General features: G+C 38.0%; 2 protein-coding genes across 9 annotated transcripts in view; one reads left to right on the forward strand and one right to left on the reverse strand.

The window, feature by feature from the left end:
* Positions 1 to 7,791, reverse strand: part of LOC135105534 (uncharacterized) — an 11,163-nt gene extending 3,372 nt beyond the window's left edge. For 2 of the 4 annotated variants that reach the window (XM_064013733.1, XM_064013735.1), the window contains exons 1-3: positions 7,629 to 7,788; positions 4,609 to 7,438; positions 1,079 to 1,273 (exon numbers count right to left, since the gene is read on the reverse strand). In XM_064013733.1, coding sequence (XP_063869803.1) covers positions 1,079 to 1,273; positions 4,609 to 5,256 — 843 coding nt within the window. In that variant the 5' untranslated portion in view covers positions 5,257 to 7,438; positions 7,629 to 7,788. Of the gene's footprint in view, positions 1 to 1,078; positions 1,274 to 4,608; positions 7,439 to 7,624 lie in introns of all 4 variants that reach the window. The other 2 variants (XM_064013734.1, XM_064013737.1) reach the window with 2 other exon arrangements.
* A 5,693-nt stretch (positions 7,792 to 13,484) lies between these two features.
* Positions 13,485 to 26,944, forward strand: part of LOC135105535 (uncharacterized) — a 120,588-nt gene continuing 107,128 nt past the window's right edge. The window contains exons 1-3 of one of the 5 annotated variants that reach the window (XM_064013739.1): positions 13,485 to 19,356; positions 19,775 to 19,886; positions 22,650 to 22,729. The gene's annotated coding sequence lies outside the window, so the exon portion shown is untranslated. The remainder of the gene's footprint in view (positions 19,357 to 19,774; positions 19,887 to 22,649; positions 22,730 to 26,944) is intronic. The other 4 variants (XM_064013740.1, XM_064013741.1, XM_064013742.1 and 1 more) reach the window with 4 other exon arrangements.

Below are 26,944 nucleotides of genomic sequence, written 5' to 3' on the forward strand. Positions count from 1 at the left end.
TGCTAATTATAGGTCGAATGAGTGTCGAGTAATTTTGGGGTCACTGTAAAACTGCACGTCTGCCTGTACTCGTATTTCTCGTGAAGGCTGATGGCGAGGCAGTATCAACACTATCAGTTAAAGTAGTTTTTATTGTCATAACTATCTGGAGGCCTATGAACGATCTGAAACCTTATTAAGAGCTCGATGAACTGAAGAGTTTCCAATTTGGGCTAAGAGTAGAGTATGGCAATTAGATTTAATTTACATGTGAACAGAAAACTCTGAACTACTAATCAAAATTTAAGTTTTTTTTTTTTTTGTATGGGGATGTCAACTTACTCTTTTATAAAGGAATCTTAAGCAGGAATTAGAAACGCTTTGGTCTCTCGCATGAATGTAGACAATAAATCGGATTTTCATGGGTGTTTGTCCCCTTGATGCAAGATCCTTATACAGCTATCACTACAATCATGAAAATGTTTTTAAAACCCAAGTAACTTTCATTAGAAGCTGTTAAAAAAAAAAAAAATCGAGGCAAAACGTCAAAATGTTTCACAACGCGGCCTCTGGTTTTGCAGTAAAACTTTTCCAACTACTCAGTATCTGTGGGAATCACTCTTTCCTACGTGTTATTGAATAAGTGTTGCAGTTTTTTTATCCGACAAGGGTCTTTAAGGAATGTGTTTGGTATTGATGCCTTGACTTATAGCTAGCTATTTTTCAACATATTATTTTTTTTCTTTACGTAAGATAAGCTCTGGCCTAGGGTAACATAAGTTATAAAAAGAAAAGATTACTGAAGGTGCCAGACCCAGCAAAGTACAGTAATGAAAGGATTAACCAAAACTGAGAAGTGTGTGTGTAATAATAATAATAATAATAATAATAAACGGTTTATTATTTAGGCAGTTGACAAACTGAAAATGTACATAGGGGACGGGGAAAAACTTAACATTAATCCTAACGGTAAGACTAATCTAGGAGGGAAATACTAATGATTGATGGCTCGCACCATGGTGTGTGTGTGTGTGTGTGTGTGTGTGTGTGTGTGTGTGTGTGTGTGTGTGTGTGTGTACACGAAGGGAGATATACTGACGGCGGTGGCGAGGTGCTGGCCCACCCTGCAGATGCGGTAGAGTATTTCCGTAGTTTCTCCGAGGGGCAGCGCCGTGATGACCAGCAGCGAGAGGCAGCCTCCCGTCCAGCACTGTAGCGAACACACCACATACAACAACGACATCGCCTTCATCATCAGTTGAATCAAGCGGAGTCCGGCACACAAGCTGAAAATCTGGGGGGAAGGGGGTGGAAGAGTGCTGAATCCACCAACTAGTCAGCACTTCAGCTGGTCAATATTCGTGCAGCATACTCGTGCAGCATCCGTGTAATACTTCGTGACATTCTGGGTACGTGTGCTATGTGACGCCATGCTGTGTTATCCCTGTGTACGTATGCTGTATGACGCCATGCTGTGTGGTGTCTGAGTACGTACACTGTGACGCCATGCTGTGTGGTGTATGTAGACGTATGCTGTATGGCGCCATGTGTGGTGTCTGTGCACGTGCGCTGTGACGCCATGCTGTGTGGTGTCTGCACGGGTGGTGTATGGTGCCATATGTGGTGTGCGTGCAAGTACGCTGTGACGCCATGATGTGAGGTGCCTGTGTATGTGCGTGTTGTGTGGCTCTTGTGCACGTATGCTGTAACTCCATATGCTTAAATCTGTGTTTTGATCTGTAACACGTATTGCGTTGTATGTCCCTCTATGAACTTACGTGAACAGAGGGAGCATTAAGCGTGACCAGCCACTGATTTGAAGCCGCAAGAAACCAGTACGTGTAAGCGTGACATTAATAATTCGTATGTAGTATGTGTCCACCAATCACACCACAGACACGAGTGATCCATAAATTTGTATAATCTTTTTCTTCACGCTCCTTATTAGCGATTTGTATGGTCAGATGCATAAGGGAAATAAAGGATGGTGCATAGAGAGATGGCAAAGGGAAAGGAAGGAAATGTGAATAAAGGGCTGAAGTCCCCATGAAATACGTCGCTACAACTGCTGGCAGATGTCACAGCATTGCATCATCTAGTCCTCCCTCTGATCTAAGAGAGAAAATCAATATCGCTCTCTGGCGGGCGGCTCAGGAACCTGAATCCTGTGACTAACGTTTTTTCGTTTGTATAACTTGCAAGGCATTTGATAATTACTGTATGGGTTTGAAGCATCAAGCCAGCTACCGACTATTTGGTGCACTTTTCCTTCTTACTTTCTTTTATGTGATTTCAAACAGCGACAAACTTTCAGATTCTTACTAGTACTAGAGAGAGAGAGAGAGAGAGAGAGAGAGAGAGAGAGAGAGAGAGAGAGAGAGAGAGAGAGAGAGAGAGAGAGAGAGAGAGATTACAGTATAAAAGAAGGGAAAGAAATAGCAATCTACGGTTATTTTTGTGTGGTGGTTTGGTAATATGGTGAGTGTAAAGTATGTATGGAGACACTGTGAGAAGGAATAATGAAAACACTTGTACACTATAATTCACGTCATTTTAAAAACAGCAAGCCTTTGTAATAACCCAACACAGTATTCCTTTAGCATAAGGTTAACATGAAGTAATACAACAACGATCTAACATCCAGCTGCTCTCGATACACTCTCGTTCTGTTCCCCCAGTGAATGATGCTATTTACTGCTGATTATAAGTGATGAACAGAAGTCGGTTAACGTACCGTACTCTCTTCCACTGTGATTAGCGCTTTTCCCGTTGGCTTTGCCTGAGACAGTTTCCTAACAAAACCCACATTCTCAAACACTTCGGCATCTTGCACGAGTACTTTTAATCAACAAACTCCAGTGAAAATTTTTAAGGATATTTTCATTATTCTAGTGATAGCTTTAAAAAGAATTTTGTATCATCAATGAAAAAACACACTCATGATAACCCGATTAATCATCTCATCTACCTAAGAGAATAGAGTGTTTCAAAATAAAGGATCCGACAACCGTGAGACGGTCAACAGATCAGAGATTGAGTGAAAATGCTGTTCAGTGGAAGTTGGTCATTCGGTTATTGACTTAATACCTACCATCGCTGCGTCATTTCGTGTTGTGTAGGGAATAAAAAGAGACGTCACCATTATGTGTGGTGCGCGCGGATGTTATTTAGAGCAGCGTATACAATGAATTAACAGTGAAACTGAGCTAACAACTATGGCTCTCTCTCTCCCTCACGATATATATATATATATATATATATATATATATATATATATATATATATATATATATATATATATATATATATATATATATATATATATATATATATATATTAGCAGCAGCAGCAGCAGCAGTAACAGTAGCAGAAGTAGTAGTAGTAGTAGCAGTAGTAGTAGTAGCAGTAGCAGTAGTAGTAGTAGTAGTAGTAGTAGTAGTAGTAGTAGTAGTAGTAATAGTGGTAGTAGCAGTAATAATGGCAGCAGCAGCAGCAGCAGCAGCAGTAGTAATGGCACAGATGACTTTGTTATTATTTTAACGACACTTGAGGACTATGGCACACACACACACACACACACACAACAGCTACAGCTACAGCTACAGCTACAGCTACAGCTGGAGAGTGTGCAGAAAAGGGCGTGCAGCGTCATCCTTGGCCCTGCCTACACCACCTATGATGAAGCCCTGACCACCCTGAGTCTGTCCAGACTATCCGCCAGGCACCTAGAGGCTCTGGAGAAGTTTGGAAGGGGACTACTGCATCATCCACGTCTCAGACACATGCTGCCGCCTGACGCGCCTCCCCCGGCCCGTGCCACCAGACACTACAAGATAACGCCCCTAAAGGCGCCGCGCACGGACCGGTACAGACTCAGCCCGATTCCCACCATGGTGCGAGTCATCAATCAATAGTCCCTTCTAGATTAGACTTACCTTTAGGATTAATGTTAAGTATTTCCTCACCCCCTCTGTACAATTTCATTTTGTTAACTGCCTAAATAATAAACCATTTATTATTATTATTATTATTATTATTATTATTATTATTATTATTATTATTATTATTATTATTACACACACACACACACACACACACACACACGTATTTAAAAATAGGAAAAAGAGTAATTCAGCAAACTTGAGAATATAATAAACGTGTTCATATCTGAAACTCTTCTAAAGCGTGTTACTACCTTCATGCACGTACCTCCACACTGTGCCTCCATCTGCAGTGCTACATCAAGAATCATTTAAACTATACCCCACAAACAACAGTAGCCGTGGGCTACATTTTTTCCTCCTTCACTCTGCAGCTACTGTATTTCCCTATGATGGTATAACTATTGTGTATCAGTGAATAAATCAATTTGTTTAGGATATAAAGAGCTATTGCTAACTGATATTCATTTGTATTGTTGGACTGAAACGTTCTTCAACACAAGGAAGATGCGAGTAAAAGTAACCTGTTTGAGAATTCCCTCCCTCATCATGTGAAGCGGCAGCGATCCACGTATCCTTAGCTTCCCTAAACCGGCATTTATCCCAATTGTTTGAGAGCATATAACGATTCATTTGGGCTGTAAACAGGCAATCGCTTCATCTTTTCCCTTTATATACTATGTCTCACCTTGTTGTGCATCGTGACAGCTTTGGCCACCTCCATCCAGGAAGCAAAGGTTGCCCTCACGCCTCCAGCGGCCCACGTCTCCCTGGCGTGCACCTCTTTCCTCAGCTTCTCTAGGCTTGCTGTGAGAATCACTACGAAGCTCTCGATGTACAGGTCCAAGATAGCGGGGACAAAGGAGGTTATACAAACTAAAGGAATGTTCGCGGTGACCTGGAAACTTGGGACCATGAGCAACGTACAGGCGGCGAGCACCATGGTGTAACACAAGTAAACCAGCACGGATATGTTGGTTTTCCATCTACTTTGTCTGACTGTGAAGGACTGCATGACGGTTAGGTAGTGAGCCATATTGTTTCTGTTGAGCACCGTTTCCACGCAGGCTACCACGATGAAGCAATAAGCAAATACGCACGGCAAATTGATCACCACGTACCAGAAAGGGACAGGTGTCAGCGCCAGGTACACCATTAGGAGGCTCGTGTAGATGGTACATCCGAGACTTAGTAGCACGGCAGGCAGCAGGCGGCGGCGACATACGTTGTAGGTGCCGCCTTTGTGCTCAACAATGTGGAAGCCTAACATTCGCGCTACGGCCATCACACCACAATACACTTCGTCCACCCCAACCTCACGCTCCTGCCTCGCCATCTCCACATCGAATTTGCCAGGAGCTATTAGGATCACAAAAGACACGAGCAGTATGCTACTTCCTCCCCTCCGCTGGGTTAGGAAAGAACTGGCTGATGTTTAGGAGGGAAAAAAAAAAAAAAAAACGGCGCTAGGGATGAGAGCAAGGCACACAAGAGACGTGTTTTTCGAGCACTTACTAATAGCAGAACATACACGTGTGATCTTGACCTTCAACTGTAATGATCGCCCCGTTGGGAGGACAGTAATGATAAACGTATGACAATATAGAATGTGGTTTTATTGATTTATCTGTATATTTCAAGAAAAGATGATATAGAGAATAAGAGCGTCAAGAGAATAAATTGGTGAATGTTGTAGAATCCGAAAAGTTATACATTTAGGAAGTACGTCGCAAAATCTTAATGTGAATCTTGTGAGAAATATCATGCCATAAGATTGTTCTTGTAAACTTGCATTTTTTTCTGGCAGTAGTATTAATAGTCTTGAGGCAGATGTCTATTCGTGCGTTTAAATCCATCCAACCGTAATTATGTAACAGGAACACACACACACACACACACACAGAGAGAGAGAGAGAGAGAGAGAGAGAGAGAGAGAGACGTCCGGGAAGGACAGAGTAATTTCTCCCCTTAAATGCAATAAAAATAAATAAGAACCAAGAGAAATTAAATAAATGTAAATAATAATGGAGTCAGCAGCGTTAACACGAGCAGTATTAATTAATACAATGTCCATTAATAAGAACAAAAGCAGTATTAATCAATACAACGTCCATTAACAAGAACAAAAACAGTTTGTGACAATATTATTGATAATTTCTTATTACACCCATGAATGTCACTGGCCACCTTTCCTTACTGCATACTTCAGTCGTAACGCTGCTTCAATTTTAAGCTCACTGACGTCATTCACAGCCACTCCTCAGCGTCACAAGTATATTTAGCACTGAGGATGCAGACGCAACTGATTAAAGAGTTGTAATATCAGATATTTGAAATTTTACATCACATTGACAGGTGTAAGGGTAAACATACTTGAAAATTATTACAAAATATATTTTTTTACCAAAAACAACAAAAAAAAGGTATCGAAGTTAACTAAAAATGTAACACATGTATACAAAAAAATATAACACTTCCATGAAGAAAATATACATTTGAAACTATTTGACATTTTGCTATTTTTATTTCAGGTACATACACACTGTCTCCACTGGATCCATTCTCTATACATATTTTAGCCATGTTATCATTCTGCTGATTGTTCAGTAATCGTCCATGAACTACACTTTAATCGCGTAATTTAGATTAATTTTCATAAATTCGTATTCCATTGAAAACAAATTATCACAGGTCTTTCAAAGAGCGAAGAACGAGCAGCTGAAAGCAGTTGTGGTGTACATGCCAGTACAGTGAGAGGGACTTGGGGTAAGATGTGTGGACACGTGCGGGCACCCACATCGCGTCTAGTGACCTACACCCCCTGATGGAACCCTCTGCTGAACCCGCCTACTTAACTCTAGTTTCAGAGCCATATTTTCAGCGCGTAGCTGCTCCCTCTCCCTCAGCAGTCCTTCCATGGTACGGATGCCTCCAGCCATACGTTGAGGTGCCGGGCGACGCGACTGCTGAGTTGGCCTCTTAGTAGTCCTGGGGACTTTGGGTGACCGGATCCCCTCAGTGGCAATACTGGTGGTGTCTTGCTGCATTGATCTTTTGCGGCTTCCCGTAGGATTTACCGTTGCAGGAGAGGAGTTAGTCGCTCTTCCATCATCCCTTGACATCATTCGATTTGCTCTTTCATCACTCCTTGACATCACACGAGTCCCAGAGGTGGTCGAGGCCTCCGCGGTAACAGCACATGGCACAGCTCCACTTGAGACCTTCAACGGATTTTTATCCATAGAGAGCTGTAGTGGAGGCGGCTGCGGGGATAATGTTGACGGTAAGATGCCTAAAGCAAAGTAACTGGTGATGGGCACCAGCGCCGCAGCAGAGGACACTCTTGACAAGTCATGAAGTACGGCTCCGGCACGCCTGTCCCTCCCGCTGTTAGGGACTCGAACCAGTGACCGGGTGAGCTGGGTCTCCACGCGAGGTGCAACCATGATTTGAGGTTGGAGGAGGAATTGGGGGGGGGGGTGAGAGGAAGGCTTGTCTAAATCACTCGATTGTCAAGTCTGAAATTGAAGAGAGTTTTATAAAATCTGAAACATCTCACCAACACAATGTCTCAATACGTCACACATCACAACACACTTATACATTGTAGTTCACTTTAACATCACCAAATCATGTCACATCAAACTTATATGCCAAGCACAACACCATACAACTATTAACACTTCAGATTGTACAACTATTACTTGCATTTAATGGAGAATGAAATATGCAATCGTCAGTCTTGATACGAGGCTTCCGCACGAGCACAATACAACTTCCCTCGGCGGGCTGAGGCGACGGACTGAATGCCTGCCTACACAGCGGGCCTCTGTGGAGGCGGGGAAGCGGTTGCCGGTTTGGCCACTAACAACGTTTCCTGCCTGCGTCTGTGAGTCACAGTCACACACGAAACATTTTTCAGTGAATGACGAAGCTTCTTTACTCAATTTTTTTTCCATTAATGAAATCAGTGTAAGATCATATAAAATACAATCATGTCTATTTCCTTTAGCAGTTAATAATTTTAATATTATGGGCTTGTAAGTAACAACGGATAACGTTTATGTAACTGCAGCTCCACGAGAACGTTCTTGAAGTTTCAGAAGGACCACTATCTTTGCATGGACAACACACACACACACACACACACACACACACACACATTACTACTACTACTACTACTATTACCACCACCACAACACCACAACTGTTGCTGCTGTTCTGGCTGCTGCTGTTTCCTGTTGTAATGATAATAATGATAATAATAATATAATATAACTATTGCAGAGTAGCTATAGGTAAACGCTGGATATAATGGAACTTTTTCACGATAATAACTCACTTCAGACCAACATTATGACGATTAATGAAATAGGCGTCAGGGGAGGATAATAATTAAGAATATTTCATCACCAGAAGCAAGTTGGCAAGCCCAGTATAAATAAGTCACCTGATAACCTAGATAACACTCATCAGTTTTTCCGCACTCAGTCATGCTTACATAACCTAAATTCATCATGGCTTTAACAGGAAGAAACGTGAAAAATACTTAGCCCATACTATGCAATCTTTTGTAGGAGGAAACGCGTAGAAAGTCTCTTCCGCTGAAAAAGGGAAAATGGGTGGAATGAAAAGGTACCTTGTGTCGATATAAAGTTTTATTTCAGTCGTGTACTTCAAGAGACTCAGAAACTGACAAATACAGAGAAACACTTACGTAGTCGAAATAGTGAGTTTCCCATATGTTGCAACTGTAGTCCATTCAAACGTTTACTCATCTCTTGGTGTACCTTTGTTTTCGGTTAAAGCGACGTTTTGGTTGGAATGACCTTGATGAGATGAGCAGCAAACACAATGAGTAGAAAACGTTGCCGAGAGACCTTTGTCTTGTAGCGAACAAGGATCATGAGCCATGACTATGGAAAATAAGAAACAATTTAAACTATTTTCATTGGTTACGATGTTGGCATGTAACGTCTGCCTGTTCAGTATATAATTGTATGAAAAGGAAGTGTAGTGTTTCTACATCATTTCATTTCACAGGTGAATTGAGAATTGTACGACCAGATACATAAGATAGAAATATGTAGTTCTATTAGTATGGATGTGATTAGTAGTGTAAACTAGTTTAGTTTGATGTGGATCTCTCTCTCTCTCTCTCTCTCTCTCTCTCTCTCTCTCTCTCTCTCTCTCTCTCTCTCTCTCGTAATCCACATTTTGTGCAATATTTTTTTGTACTCCTTTGTTAAAGCCAATGAGCGTTTCTGAGGGGTGAGGGTGCCGATTGCTCAGTGGTTAATGTTTGACACGTGTGACTGATAATCACTTATAGGATTGGCGGACAGGGCAGATAAGTCTAGCAGATCCTGGTAATAACCTTCCATTTCCAGATTCAACAAGATCTTTAATGCGTCAGCAGCGACTCATCTATGACGTCATATATGAGGTAACACTGCGCGAGTGTTGCCACCTGCCAACGTTATTATGCTTTTATATTTTTCCATGTTCTCATGAGTTACAGACAAGCAGCACTGATATGATTATGTTCAAAGTGATGCAGTGCTGACATGGAAATCATAATCAAGCGATTCCTGTAGTCCTGTAATTTATATCAGTAAAGTCATGCTTACAAGGATTTTTTTTTTCTCGGTGAGCTGGCAGCAATTTCACAATGTTGTTCCCCAGAAGGCGGATGCGAACAAAATTCAACATGCAGTTAGTTCATAGAGGAGTGGTGGTAAGAGTAAACATAGAAGAAAACACCAAAATGTATCTTCCATGCAATTAAGTAAACAATGCACGTACGCGTAATAGAAACTAACGTAAATAATTATTGGAGGATCGCATAATACATGAATACTTTATTATGAATTTACCATTTATTATTTCTATTTATCGCGTTGTTGAGTGTAAATCAAATCAGAGAGAGAGAGAGAGAGAGAGAGAGAGAGAGAGAGAGAGAGAGAGAGAGAGAGAGAGCGGTCAAAATTCAAAACCACATGTATTTACTATAACATCTTATTACATCCATCTGGTAACCCTACAAGTCTGAGCTACATCCGCTATTACACCAAGACGAGACAAAAACGCACGTCACTATTGTAGACAACATACTTTTCCCGTGAATAACATGCCATCATTTCATCTAATTAGCGCAGTGAACTCAACATGACAAACACTGCAAGTCATCACCTCCTTCAGGCCGAGCTGCAAACCATATAAAGTAATAGAGACCGTTCGGATGTATCGTGTGTGTGTGTGTGTGTGTGTGTGTGTGTGTGTGTGCGTGTGTGTGTGAAATATGAGTACATCCTTTTCGGTGGTGTCCTTTAATTGATTCATGTAGCCTTCTTTTACGTGATATTTCTATGAATAACGTAAATATCAACCGGGAGTGTGCTGCGTGTCTTCGGATTGTGATGTACGGTTAATAAACAAAGGGAAGTCAAAGATTGTTAATAAGACAGGTGGGAAGAAAACGCAGGGAAGAATGAAAGAAAAGGAAGAAGGTACATGAAAAATGGAACCTCCTATTCTTTACATGAGAATCTTTTGCACAACAGTCTCAGAGAGAGAGAGAGAGAGAGAGAGAGAGAGAGAGAGAGAGAGAGAGAGAGAGAGAGAGAGAACTGCTGGGCTTGTTTTTCAACATACCTCAAATAATTGATGGTTAAGGTACGTCATTGTGTTTAGCTATCACTGTTAGGCTGCATTCACACGAGCCTCTTTTAGTGGTCAGTGGCCACCACAAAAAATGGTCGCCATAAAAAATGGTTTCCACAAGAAATGGTGAGTAGAAGCACCGTGCACATGAGCAACTAGGTGGCGACAACAAATGAGGTCAATGACATATGGATCTCGTGGAAATAGCAGCTGTCTGCGCTCTCTTTGTGAACATGAAGCTGAAAAAAGGGTGCACCTCATAGTTAGTTATAACATACTATTGCGTAGAGCATTTCACACATTATTTTTCTATAGTATTCTTGTCGCTGTATTCTTTCATATTGAAATCATAAAGTGATGGTCTCTTCTCCACCTCTGCGATCAATATTTCATTCAAACTACTCTTTAAGTATTCTTCCCTCTCACGGAAAGGAGTACTTCTCCTGTACTAGGTCGCAAGCTATTGTTCACTGGGTTGCCACATCGTAGACATATATATCAACAACAATAGTGCGTGTGTGTGTGTGTGTGTGTGTGTGTGTGTGTGTGTGCCATAATTAGTTCTTATAACAAAGGGAAAAAGATATAATAGAACGGACTTACAGGGTCGTGAAGGCAATATTTAGAATCAAACAGGATCGTGGTGAAAAAGAGTCGTCTGAAGAGCACCGTGTTAGTCAAATGAGGAGGGAAAGCACTCCTACCATGCAAAGATTAACCACTTTTTTATGACAGTATATGATGAAACAGAACAAGCTCCTATGAGTGAACAAGTCTCATACGAAGCATTTTACTCGCATGCAGTGTAGAGATGGGTGTAAATTCCAAGAATCTCTCTCTCTCTCTCTCTCTCTCTCTCTCTCTCTCTCTCTCTCTCAACATATATTAGAATTACGTTAATGAAGATAATGAAGTAGTTCGAATAGTGTAAGCGAACAGCATAACTTTGGAGCGAACTTACACCACGGTTAGGTATATTGATGAAACATTTCAAACTTTAAAACTGAAAAAAAAAAGACAGCTTCAGGGACATGTTATTACATATTGTCGTACATATCAACAGGGTCAGATCGATCCAACACTTCTTTCGGTAATATACTCAATCTACAGGAAAACGATTAACGTTAACTTATCCAGATATATATATATATATATATATATATATATATATATATATATATATATATATATATATATATATATATATATATATATATATATATATATATATATATATATATATATTATTTATTTATTTATTTTTTCTTCTAACTGCAAAAGTTTCCGAACATCCTGACTCCACTGGTCTGCATCAGCATCCCAGCACCGGAAGCAGCAATCGATGGGGTAAGGCACAGAAACGTTTTCCCCTGAAATTTTATTACGAAATTTTTTTTTCCGGATATCGCAACCCTTAGACAGAGCAGCAGTGGAGCGGAGTGGCAGATTTAGAGCGTTTATTTATTTATTTTATTCACAACTAATATAATAATTATTTTTCATTAGTCGTATCTGTCAGCTAGGACACAAGTAAAGTAACAACTATCTTGTATTTGAGTACCGACCATTACATTAGCATACCACTATTGCGTTGTTCTTGTTCTATCCATACTGTACATACTTAAATTTTATTGTCAGTTACAGTCTAAGAAATATGTGGCTTGATTTTTTTTTTTTCTTCTTTTCAAGCTACGTACACAACGGTAGTGAGCAGATACTGACCACTGATTCTAAATAATGTAAAATACGTGGACTTCAGACATTCTTGATCCTTGCCCAGTCCTCCTAACGGACTTGTCTACTGTGGATGACAATACTATTTTCTTTCCTCTTTCACGAAAGGAAATGGGTAAGGCTAATGTTACTAATACGCACCTATGTTTGACGTGATCCCTCTCACACACATGGGCAGGAAACTACATGGCAACAAGCATATCGTTTGTTTCAGGTACACGGAAAAAAAAAAAAAAGTTACAGGATACGGTTGTGACATCTGCTAGACAGTGCGGCACCCAGTACACATAAATACGTATTTACTATAGCCGTGACATAAATGTCTTTCCTCATTGCTAACAAGCAGCATATCCATACTAGCTTTGGGAAAACGGGCTTATTCTGTTGCGGACAAACTATTAAGTATTCATTCAAGTTTCGGGCATATCATGGGAATTCACGTCATCCGTGCTGGGAACGGCATCGCAACAGGTTTTCCCGTTACATTAGGTGGCGTGTGACCAGCGAAATCTTTCATCCTCACAATTCAAATGATAAAATAAACGCATCTCAGGAAACATTGAGAAATATGTGAGCAATGGCTATGTGAAAGTGGACAAGTAGAAACAGGATATGTGACTAATTTGCTTATTGCCTCAGATTGCTCATAGTGATTCAGTACTCTTTACGAGTTTACATGAAACTGAAATATGATAGTGATTAGTCTTTACAATATTATTATCTTTACATTTCAAAAGCGTTTATTTATGTAAAAAAAATAAATGAATAAGAATAAATAAAATAAATAAATAAATAAAAAAAAAAAAAAAAAAAAGTCAAGGTCGACTTTTAACTCTTAATTTAGCTATTCCAGCTAACAGGAGGACTAATATTACATTGTAACGGTCTATCAGGGTATAGATATGTCGATTAAATAATTGATAGAAACGTCAGCGGCTATATTGTCATGTTTATAAGGTCTGCACACACAATTTTCTAGAATATTATTACGTCATGACTTTATAACTGCTATCCTTGAGCACTGTGAAACGTCAAATTAAAAAACCTAGATAATCCAAAGGGAAACAGAAAAAAATATAATAATGATGATAATAATAATAAATAAATTAGTAAATGAAATATATGTAATGTTTTGTTAAATATACCATTGACTTTATATGGGTGCTTCTTGTCAAGGATATCATAACATGATACAGCGACGCGGTTTGCTCGACAAACGTTTTCAATCAAACTTCACGGCCAAGACCAGCTATCCTACAAAAGCAGTCAACTTGGAGACACACATCAACGTGGGAGAAGTGCATAAGCTGCGCAGCCTCTCTAGACTCTTCGTTCCCTGTTCTACACCACACATACAACAACAAACATGAGCAATGAGTTAAGTCCATGAGAGTGCTGACTGCTGACTGCTGAGTGCGGGAAAAAGGAACAAGGACGAGCTGCATGTAGAACGTGAGAGGATGGGACGACGAGTGTGGTTTAGTAAAATTGCTTCGCGATTAGTTGATCATAAAGTCTAGACCTAAAAACTTTAAAAGTTTCGTAAGTGGCGTAGACAGTAGACAGGTGCTACGGACTTGATTACGGTGTAGAGTATAGAAGTTGTGAAGTTGTGCACCCTTACCAGGTTGATGCGTAACTCCAGGTAGATTGGTGTGGCTGGGTCGTGGTTGTGGTTTGTGTCTGAAGAACTGGGCAGGTGTGTTGGCCCACTACTGTTTTCTACTGTGTGGCGTCAGTGGTCACGGGGAAGATGGAAAGGGCCAAGCAGGACTCCTCTCGGAGATATTTCTTTGTCTCAGTATCTTATCTTTGTCATCATCAGGGAGTCCAGCACCTGCGAGAACTGGAAAGGCATGTAAGGGGGCACTTACGTTAATTGCAATCTGCTGGAGAGACATTCGTGAAGTGTAGTTGCGAGGACAGGAAAAGAAGTAGTGTATAGTCTCCTCTGTGTCAGTACACCACGGACAGAAAGGTGTTTGGGAAGTAAGTGGACATAATGCACTATAGCCTGAATGTACCAGACTAAATGCACTGCCAGCATAATGTGAATGCACAAACTTTGTAGTCCAAGTGCACCAATTGCCTGGTGTGAATGAACCAGCCTGTTCTGAATCAAGGAAGCTTAAGGCAAATCTTAAGCTTCCTTGGTCTGAATGGATTAACTTTATAGTTCTAATGCACAAATTTCTAGAAAATGGAAGTCTCGTGCACCACAGAGTTAGTCAAAGACAAGATGCCTGTGGAGTAGAGGGGCATGTGGAGCTTAGTAACGCCAGAAAGGATTGGGAGTCTAAGTATTACTATAAGTCAGGGCTGAGCCATTTCCTGAAAGGTGCACTTGCCAGGTTTGCCATGAGTCTGGAGGGTGAGGTGACAACTCTAGACCTATGGATCTCTTGAATTTGGAAGACAGCAAAAAATTCATCATCTCCCTCACTTGGCAGGGGAACCTTAGCCTGACCCTGGAACCTTTGCACTGCGTGTGGCCAGAACCACCTGCCTCGGGGAAGTTGTCATACATCCTCTTCTGTCCTACTGAGGACTTTTCCATGGGTGATGGGTAAGAAGATGAGTATGTGCCTCCAGAGTCAAGGCACATCATGTTACACTGGCAGAATGATGAGATGTGGAATATATTGCCATAGGCAGGTCAAAGCTGGCTGTATTGTCTTTCCTGGCCAGACCAATCAGCACTCTTTCCTAAATCCCACTCCTCAACTAACCACCATCTGAGAGTGAGCAGCATTATACCAAGGCAGCTCAGTGACCAAAAGGGCAAGCCTTGTAGGATGGAGACAAGGAATGGAGGGGTAAGCATGGAGGTGTTACCTCTATGACAGTGTGAGCCTGTTTCCACTTGATGTTAACTCCACCCTGTCCAGCCAGTCCAGGTGCAGCAGCTGAAGTGTGAAGAGAATGGACGTTAGAAATAGGGTGAAGTGGGATTATTCTATTGTGAGGTCGGTATTAACAGGTGCTCACTAGAACCTTTATGGATGTTGAAGAACACTATCTATCCTTCTTGAAATTATATTATATTAGCATTTGGCTTGGGGTAATTGTTCTTAAGATTTACTCATTAGGGGAAAGTATAAAATAGGATTATGTTATGCAGAACTTGGTGGACTTTATGGGCATTAAAATTAACTTTTTCTTATTTTTAGGACAAATTTACAGAATTATGTCCATCTTACACTGGCAGATGAAACAATTTTCTAGAATCTAGATAGTGAAATTGGTATATCAGAAAACTCCATTCTATATCTGTACTTATTTGATTCTGCAGATATCATCAATATGGTTATTCTGTTACACTAGCTATTTGTAGTTCTTTAAAGTAAGGAATAGCTAAAATAGAATGGAAATTTTAAGAAGATCCGGGGGGTCGGATTTGGTTAACTTTTAAAATACCCAACTAGAACTACTTGGTTACAACTTACAAGGTTGTAATGTGGCAGTTGTCGGATAGCATGTGTGGCAATTGCAGCATACTATATCGAGTTTTCAAGTTTTCACAAAATACATTCTTTTAATTTCAAGACAACTACTTTGTTGTGTTAGGTTTTGGTGTTTTGAAATAACATAATAACTTTCTTGATAAAAATAACTTTTTATTGAAATAATAGTCACAGTGGTCAGTGGTGGCACTTCCATGACAGATAGTTTCCCTTAACTGCTTCATAGTGGTGGTGGGCAGGAATTGGTAGCATAAGTATTCACAGAATCAGTTCCTTGGGCTGGTGGAGCTATTGGAACTGACTCCATGGGGAATCGATAGATTGTGAGTGGTGAGTATCAGATATTTGGAGTTGTCAGCACACTGTTTGGCTGTGTGTAGGTACTCCAGGAAAGGTTGGGTCCAAGTACAGGCGACTGTATTTAAGTCCAAGTACCTGGATATTTATCAAGTACAAGTACAGGTATGGTCACTGCTATGTACTTAAGTCCTGGTCCAAGTACATGTCATTGTACCTAAGTACAAGTACTTTGTGATAAAAAAATCCATGTCACAGATTTATAAAGCATGAAAGCTAATAGTTTTTGTATATACACTCTAATGAGTACACTGTTAAAAAGTGGGATTCGATATAGAAAAGTAAATGGAAATTCTACCTTTATTTTAGCACATTACTGCTTTTTATCACAGAATTGCTAAATGAGAACATATGCCTTATGAATAACTTGAATGTGTTGTAACTCATGAACCAAGAAGAAATTAAACATAAGAAGAAAAAATGAGACAAGAATGAACAAATGGAGAAGAAAGTAAGAAAGTAGGAAGAACAAATGAGGGAAGAAGACAGTAAACACGAAAGCAGGTACCAAGATTACAAGAAACTATCACCACCTTGATAGATAAGAGACAAAACATGAACACTGAAGAGAACAGGATGGTGAATCATCACAAGACTAACAGAGCTGGAGATTACCAGCAGATTACAGGAAGAGATATCAAGATGGCCATCATTAAATTAGTATACTAGGGAAGCAAAGGTCACTAGAACCGAATGATGTGGACAAAACAGACAGGTGGCACACCACAGGAAACTCCTCCTCCTTGTTCCTGATTAGAAGATGCAATTACTGAAGTTACTTGAGAAGATGAATATAGTTACTTGAAGATGGCCCTTATTGAAAGTACAGGAAAATTAACTGTCTGATCAAAGTATGGGAAAATATATATAGTTACTTGAAAATTAACCTTATTGAAAGTTATAGAAAAATAAACCATAGGATCAAAGTTTTGGAAAATAAATCTTATAGCAATGGAAGCCTTGTTGGGGCAAAAGGTCACTCTAATATTACATGTATATTATGAGGTCCTGGAGACAGGAATAGACTAAAGCAGACAGAGAGACAAACTAGACAGAGCTGTCAGACCAGAGAGGATCAAGATGGACAAGCTGCCTGTCACAGTACCAGTAAGTAGAGCCAGACAGTTGTAATGTAGTCAGAGTAAAATGTTGGTGTTATATATTGACAGAGGGGGGATTAGGTCTGTGTAGGATGTGCCTTCTTATTGAATATTAGTTGTGTAGGATGTGTTTCATCATTGAGTGTTAATTGTGTGACGTGATTTGAATTGAAAGTGTAATGTGAAGTGTTCCGAGATATTTGATGGAATTTGCATGAAGAGAGAGATTAATCCAATTTTCTTAGCTTTCATTGTTGTTGGAAGTTGTATATTATCATCTGAGTGTAAATATGTGTAAATATTAAACATATTAAACATATTAAATAAGATTTATAAAAACTTAAATGCATTTCCTTGAACCCACAAAGGCCAGTCTTAGAGATTAGGGATGCAGCAAGATTGTGCAACATAGAAGCACAACACTGGTGGCAGCAGTGGGGATATCCATTGCAAATGATTGTTGCAAAGATAATATTGCACAGATTGATATTGCAAAGATAGATATTGTCAGGATTGATATTGCAAAAATTAGGATCCAATAAATTTCATGATTACTTCACATGGCTGCTTAAACTGTCTTGCTGCGATTAAAAAGCATCTTGAAATATGTTCTGTGAGTTATATTGCTAGTGTGATAAGGGAATTATGGCATCTTGCAATGGTCATCAGTTACTTGCTTCACCAGCAGCACACAAGTAAATAGGGGGAAGTAGAAACACATGGGGAAATGCATATCAAGACAATAAAAATGTGTAGCATGTCATAGGTGTTATCATCATAAATAGTATAAAATTGGGAATATTGTTGACTTCCAGGCAGTAATGATACTATATTTGCTGGCGCATTAGACACTTTTTTCTTGAAAAAATTATCTAATGATTACCATATATCTAATGGTTGTAGCACAGATGCTTAGGCCTGTAGGTCTATGCTTATAGATGTGGAATTGAAGCAGTAGTACACTATACACAGATATTGTTACTACTAATAAAAATTTTTTTTCTCTCTCTCTCTCTCTCTCTCTCTCTCTCTCTCTCTCTCTCTCTCTCTCTCTCTCTCTCTCTCTCTCTCTCTCTCTCTCTCTCTCTCTCTCTCTCTCTCTCTCTCTCTCTCTCTCTCTCTCTCTCTCTCTCCCTCCCTCCCTCCCTCCCTCCCTCCCTCCCTCCACTGGGCTGGTCAGGAGTTTTGGGAAGTGATTTTTAGGAATTGGCACGGCATCACACCTTGCATTCCATCTAATTTCCACAATTGGCTCAAGACTTTAGCCTGTCACTATTATCAAGATATCCCAACAATGAGTTGATGTAGAGAAAAATGCAAACTAATAGTGATAGTAATAATAATAATAATAATAATAATAATAATAATAATAATAATAATAATAAAAAAAGAGAGAATTAACAGCTAAAGCTACATGCACTTCCACTTAATTTAATTAATGATTTGTCCAAGTAACAAATTCTTTCCAGTTGAATTCTTTAAAATTCTTCTAAACACCGGAATGCTGTCCAGCCATTGCAGCAGCATTATCATATGCTTGACCTCACCAAATTTTCATATCCAGTCTATCACTTTCTAGTTTATCCAAAATCATGGTGCAAGACTTCAGTTTTATCCTTTGTTTTGACAAGTCCAAGAATCAGCTGTTATTATTCCTCATGTTATCTCCTTCAGTCAAGATGTAGTTGCTCAGTTGATCTTTGTGAGATATGTCTGGTGTGATGTTGAGAATCATGGAAAAGTATGTACGTATTTATTTTTTTAAAGGTTTTCCTTCACCTCCCCCTTAGTGGTTATTATTGTTCTATGATGCATTAGTAATTATATAAAGAGAAGAAAAAACAGTTGATTACATTGCAATCCTAATGGTAACATTTACCCATATTTGATTTGTTTTCCTTCATATTCAATATGCCATTAGTTTTACATGTGGTAAAGTTATCCTTTTGTTACAGACACCAGATTATGTTGTAAATGGAGAACCAGTTGGGTGGAAACTGTCACAAACACCTGAAGAAGTTAAAGAAATCTCAGAATTTTACCATATAACTAGTGGCAGTCATGTTGGCATAGACAACACTAAAAACAGGAATGCTACCGAAGGACATCAAAAAACATGTAAGTAAACAACACCTTCAACCAGCACAAGCCCTTCATAGGTATACAATATTGCTTGCAATTTGATAAAGCAAAAGTGAACATTTAAGTACACAACTTCCTTAACTGTCAGTGATTATCTGTGTATTACTAAAATGCATATTATAATGCCAATTATATGATAGTAAGGCTAATGCCCATTCTGAGTGTGTGTGTGTGTGTGTGTGTGTGTGTGTATATATATATATATATATATATATATATATATATATATATATATATATATATATATATATATATATATATATATATATATATATATATATATATATATATATATATATATATATATATATATATATATATATATATATATTATATTTATTTATTTATTTATTTATCTATTTATTTACTTATTTGTATACACCTCTTTTCTTAGATATCAACACGCCCAACATGCCAGTGATTTGAAATTGTGAAGACACAAGCTCCTACCTTAAAACAAATCAAGGTGTCTCAGCATATTCAAGTTGCGAGAATGGTTCTAATTGGTAAGTATTTTTGTATATCAATCTCTTCTATAATGACAACTATTGATGAATAATATTAATGCAACCAAATTAAGCTCATACATAATTTATACATATATGCAATGCTTTGTCAGTCTAATTCTTAGAAAATGTTTCTCTTATCACTACATGAGAGATGAGGTGATAATTTGCATATTGTCAAAATTGATGGTAATCCTTACTTGGATCATTGATTGGTAAACTAGTGGTGTAGTATTTTCATTGTAGATTGTGTATGTTCCATTTATCCTTACATTATGGAATATCATATGATTCAATTTATTGATCTTTCTTGAACAATATTTTAATGTGTGTGTGTGTGCGTGTGCGTGTGCGTGTGCGTGTGTGTGTGTGTGTGTGTCCTTACCTAATTGTATTTTTACTGGATTGTGTATGTTCATGATCCATCTTTTAAAATTAGTTTGTCACATTTATCTTTAAAGCCATGAATGTTCCTTGCACACACAACTTCATCAGTCATTGCATTCCATTGGCTGATTGCTGTCAGGAAAACTACATTTTCTCATGCCTTTCTTTACTATTTTTTTTGTACAGTTTCTTACTGTGTCCCGTTAGTGGTGATTGCTGTGGCACCACAAAAATCAATTATATCAATCATTACTTTTCCTTCTACACATTTGTACATCATGCTCATCTCACATTATTTTTATCTCTCCTGTAGTGTTGGCAGCCTTTTTCCATAGCTAAGATTGTTCAAGTTTGGTACCCATTTTTGTTGCAAGTTTGGTACCCATTTTGTTGCTGCTCTACACTTTCTCTACCTTTTCAGTGTTTTTTATTTATTTATTTTTTTCCATATGTGGGTTCCAAAATACTGCTGCATATTTAAGTGTTATACTCAAAAAAATGTTATGATTATAGTAATCATTTATCATATATGCCATTCTCATATTTTGCCAACAAGTGATGCATTTTCCTTACTTTGTCATTTATTTGGTCTTCTGGTGATATGCTGCTGTTTATTATTATACCAAAATCTTTTTTCCTTTTCAGATGCTTGAATTTTGTTATGTAATTTAAACATTTCAATCAGGTCTCTTTGAACTTCTACAAAATTTTATCACAACATTTATCAACATTAGATTTGATTTGCCATTCCTTACTCCATTTATAGTCATATGAGGTCTTTTTGTAGCTCCTTGCAAATTTATTTTCCTTTGAAACTTTGTATCATCAACAAACATGTTTATATAAGTCTGTTCCTATACTATCATCTATATCACTGATATATATATATATATATATATATATATATATATATATATATATATATATATATATATATATATATATATATATATATATATATATATATATATATATATATATATATATATATATATATATATATATATATATATATATATATATATATATACACATACATATCAAGAACTTCATTGGGCTAACTCTGACCCTTGTGGGACTCTGCTTATTAATTTTCTCCAGATTGAGTATTTTCCTCTTAGTATTGTCCTCATTTCTCTTCTCATTTCTCCTCTGTCTTGGAAATCTTTCATCCATTCCAGTAATTTTTTCTGAATATCACCTATGCATTCTAATTTCCATATCAGTCTATTGTGTGGTACTCAGTTGAATGCTTTCTTGAAATCCAAATAAATACTGTCTAAATAAATACATCTATCTCTCTCGTGTAGTTTCTATTATTCTGTTATGCATAGTCTTCCTTTTCTAAACCTAAATTGTCTCTGTCATTATTTTATGTTTTTCCACTTTTTGAAATTTTTCTGGTATTTTGTTTAAAACACTGGTGAATGAGACAGGTCTGTAATTCAATGGGCACTACTTATTTCCCTTCTTATACAAAGAAAAAAAAAAAAATTGCCTTTTTCCACATTGCTGGTACTTTGCCTTACTTTAGGGATTGTGAATATTCTAAATTGAGGCTCACTTAATTCCTTCGCACATTCTTTTAGCACCATATTAGATATGTCATCAGGCCCATTAGCCTTCCAGTCATCTAGGATTTCCAATTCCTTTATTACTTCTTTTTATCTAATGGATGTTTTCCAGTTTATATGATGTAGTTTGAGTCCTGTCATCTCTCCAAAATGATAGTCCCTTCATAAATACAAATTGCAAGCTTCTGTTTCAGACTTCACATATTTCTTCTTTTACATGGGTCATATCATGATTGGCTATACTTTGTATCTTATCCTTGACTTTGCTTTTATTTTTTATGTAGCTGTAGAGGAGTTTTGGTTGATCAATGCTTTTTAATAATGTCTTTTTCATAATTTCTTAAGCTTCTTTCCTGAATGTAGAAAATTCATTCCTTGCCTGCTTGTAACTTTCATAAGCCTGGTCACTGCTGTGTCCTCTTTATCTGTTCCATAGTAAGTCTTGGATTGCCTTGGCTTCGGTCCATTTATTATTAAACCAGTGCTTTCTCCTCTTTTGCTTTTCTTTATAGCAGGGAATGCATTCAGTAATTTATGCCATATAAATTTCTCAAAATCTTTCATACTGTGTCTATGTCTTCTAATTCTTGTTTCCAAATTACTATTTTGAAGTATTTCCAAAGTTCATAGTTGTTGTAATTTATTTCCTTATAGTCCTAATTAATTTTTTTCTTATTGTCTTCCTTTTCATTTATATCATATAATATAATAAAATCATATTCTAGCAATAAATGATAACTTTTTCCCAGTGGAAGACTACAAATCATGTTTTCATTGTCTTCTTTTTTTGCCTTGTGAACAGTAGGTCTAATATGGATGGGTCATCTAAGCCTCTCATTCTGGTACTGGATTTGATGTGTTGCTATAGGAACAATTCTTGTGGTAAGTCCAATAACATGTTATCTCAGTAGTTCTGAGTACTTTAGACTCTCATGCCCTGTTAATTTATATTGCTGTTAAAAGTTGCCATTTACTATTATCCTTCTGAATCTTACCTTCCATACTTTACAGCACAAAATTAATACCCTTTAGTGTACTTTCGGCTAAGTTTTTGTATTGATCTTAATTCCATGTTATTATGTGAGGAATCATATATAAGGTTGCTACTATTATATTCTTCCCTGGTTTTAACTGCAACTACACCTCATCAATTGTTTTTATATATTTTTTTCTGCACTATAAGTTCTTTACTTGAGTATCATGATTCGGCTTTTTTTTTTTTCTCCTCCATATGTGGTAATCTTGTTTACCTAATGACTCATACCTATTTGATGTTTTGTTGGGTTTAGTCACAGTGAGGCAGAATATCTGCAGGCTTCTTACCTTTATTGTATCTTTGACCTCCAGCAATTTAGAGACTAGCCCTTCCACATTACTATATAATATCTTCATTTTGCTATGATTACATTCTGTCTCAGCATACTTTTTCTCCATTTTCTTTATGTACCACTTCCTTACTTGTAGTCCTACACCTATAGAAAAAAAATTCTTGTGTCCTTTCACTTTTAAATTTTTCTATATAGCTTATTCATATTTTTCCTTCAGTTTTCCTTTTTGTGTTCTTTTCATCTTCATGTCCCTTCAGCTTGCCAAGGTTTCTGATTAGCTTCTCCATCATTGCTGATGTTTGAAGTTATTTTAAGCGGTCTATTCATGTCCTTTTCATATTCACCAGTCTTGTGGTGTTCTTCATTATCTTTCTCAGATATTTGGTCTGTTACCTTATTTATTATTTATGTGATTGTTTTTATTTCTGCTTTGTCTCTTGTTATTCTATTGGAAATATTTTTTCCTTCTTTTCATATATAATGATGGCTTTGTGCATGTCCACTGTTTCCCCGAGGAGTTTACCACTCTTCCTGATTACTTCCTTTATTTCCTGTTTGATATTTGCTACACATTTTCTTTTCTATCTCCTTAATTTCTTGTACACTATCAATGTAAGAGGCTTTGATTTCATCTTTTATGATTTAATCTTTTACTGTGTTAACTTCCATGACTGTCTCCTTCAGTACCTCATTCTTTTTTTTTTTAGAATATTATTTCCTTGTGTTATTTCATCATTATTGATTTTTTATTGTAGCATTTTTTTGGTGGAAGATGATTTCTCCACTTCTTTGATTTTTCCTTTCATTGTACTCATATCTGATGACAATTTTCTTGCAGATTTTTGTTTATTTATTTTTTTTCTAGTTCATTAAATCTTTTCATCGATGCTTCATTCTTTCTTTTCACTTATTCCAATTCTTTTTTTCATGTACTTTCAAGATCTTTTCTAATTTGCTGACTTCCTTCTGTAATTTAGAGAATTGGAATTCATTTATAAAGTCAATATATGAAGTGTCTTTCTTTGGCTTATCTCTCTTTCCCACTGAGAAAGCCATCTTCTCAAGTTTTTCTTTAAGTTGTTTATAGGACTTCCTAAGGTCATTGCTATGTCAACATTTGACTGGGCTTACCTGAGTGCCAGTGCCAATTATACCTTTTTTTTTCTTTTTTTTTACATATATGTATCCACTTATGATTTTTATATCTTTTAAAACATATCTAAAATACGGGGACATGGAGCTGCCCAATACAGTAAAGATACACTAACCTGTCTTTTTTTTAGGGCTGTCTGCCTAGAGAGACACAGAGAGAAACGTGCCTGCTTTGTGTGTGTGTGTGTGTGTGTGTGTGTGTGTGTGTGTTATGTAAGAGGGTCACTGACCAAGGGCAACAAAACTTTTGAATAGAAAAGGCCCAATTAAATGTCAGTTCCTGTAGAGTTGCCAAATGGAATGATAAAAAGACGATAAATGTCTTAAAACCTCCCTCTTGAAAGAGTTCATTTCATAGGAAGGAGGAAATACAGAAGCAGGCAGGCAATTCCAGAGTTTACCATGGAAAGGGATGAATGATTGCATTAGAGAGGTGGACAGAATAGGGGTGAGAGAAAGAAGTCATGTGCAGTGAGGCCCTGGGAGGAGGGGAGGCAAGCAAGATCAGAGGAGCAGTTAGCAAGGATCAGTTTTGGCACCAATACTTTTCCTGATCTACATAAATGATATGCCTGAAGGAGTAAAGAGTTACATGAGCTTATTTGCAGATAATGCAAAGTTACAAAGACATAAATAACAAAAACTGAAATTCCACAAGAGGATTTGAATAAAATTGGGACTGGAAATGGATTTTATTGTGAAAAAAATGTCATGTAATGGAAATGAGAAAAAGTGAAAAGAGACCAATATGGACATATAAAATGAGGAATCAAGAAATGATAAAAGTACAAGAAAAGAAAAATCTGGGAGTGATAATGCAGGATAGTAAAGAGTTGAAGCATGTAGATAAGATATAGATATATATAAAATGGTGAGAAATATTGGAACTGCATTCTGCTGCATGGATAGAGATATGATGAGAAATGATTAGACAAAAATTGGGATATGCTGAATCAGTGAGGTCTTCCCCACTAGGAGAAACATGTAAAAAAGCTAGAAAGGATACAAAGGATGGCAACAAAGAACTGGAAGAATTAACATATGAAGACTGGTTAAAGCAAATGAATCTGCCACCACTAGAAAAAGAAGAGAAAGAGGAGACTTAATACCAATTTATAAATTCCAAAACAGAGTGGAAAAATTGATAATGAGAAACTGCTGCTAAGAGAAGTGGGAAATACCAAATACACACGAGGATACAGCAAAAAAAATAAGAAAAAGGAAGATGCTTGAGTAACAGAGAAATATAGAAGTTTGGAACAAGCCCAGTGAGGATGTAGCGTTGGCAATGAGTGTGCACAACATTAAGGAAAAACTGGAGAAGTGTAAATATGGAGACAGGACCACACGAGGGTAGCTCAGGCCCTGTATATTACAGCTAGGTAAATACACACACACACACACACACACACACACACACACACACACACACACACACACACACACACACACACACACACACACACACACACACACACACACACACACACACACACACACACCAGCTCCAGCTGGAGAGTGTGCAAAAAAGAGGATGCAGAGTCATCCTTGGCCCTGCCTACACCACCTATGATGAAGCCCTGACCACCCTGAGTCTGTCCAGACTATCCGCCAGGCATCGAGAGGCTCTGGAGAAGTTTGAAAGGGGACTACTACATCATCCATGCCTCTGACATATGCTGCCGCCTGACGTGCCTCGCCCGATCCGTGACACAAGACACCACAACCAAATAACGCCCCTAAAGGCGCTGCGCACGGACCAGTACAGACTCAGCACGATTCCCACCATGATGCGAGCCATCAATAAATAGTATTTTCGTTTCTAGATTAGACTTAGCTTTAGGATTAATGTTGAGTATTTTCCCACCCCCTCTGTACATTTTCAGTTTGTAAACTGCCTTAGTAATAAACCATTTATTATTATTATTATTATTATTTTACACACACACACACACACACACACACACACACACACACACACACACACACACACACACACACACACACACACACACACACACACACACACACACACACACACACATTGCTGGTGGATGCACCAACACCCCTTGCTGGTTCCACCTACTGGTAACTAATTGCACCTCAGGAAGGCAGGGGTAGGCTAGCTTACCATCCTTTAGAAGGGTAGGCTTACTGCTAGACTTTTGCTGTACAATTGAGACTTTGATACTGCCACTGCACTGAAAAGTATAGTTTTGTGGCTAAGAGATCTTGTCTTACCCACCTACTAGAGTACATATTTAGAGCCTGAAACTGCCATTGATGAACGAAGGCAGGTTTATTTCATTCATTCAGCTACCAGCTTTTGACACTGTGGCACCCAAGTGGATCCTCAAGAAAATCCTGGCAGTGAATGTTCAGGGAAACTATCTTTAAAAAATTAAGACCTTCCCAGAGGGCAAGAGACTGAGGATGGTCATGAAAGGTAGTTTCTTAAGGCGGAGGAAAGTATGAAGTAGTGTACCAATATAATATAATTACTACTACTACTACTACTACTACTACTACTACTACTACTACTACTACTACTACTACTACTACTACTACTACTACTACTACTACTATACTACTACTACTACTACTACTACTACTACTA

The sequence above is a fragment of the Scylla paramamosain genome, chromosome 12 (genome assembly GCF_035594125.1).
Source record: "Scylla paramamosain isolate STU-SP2022 chromosome 12, ASM3559412v1, whole genome shotgun sequence".
NCBI classification, from domain to species: domain Eukaryota; kingdom Metazoa; phylum Arthropoda; class Malacostraca; order Decapoda; family Portunidae; genus Scylla; species Scylla paramamosain.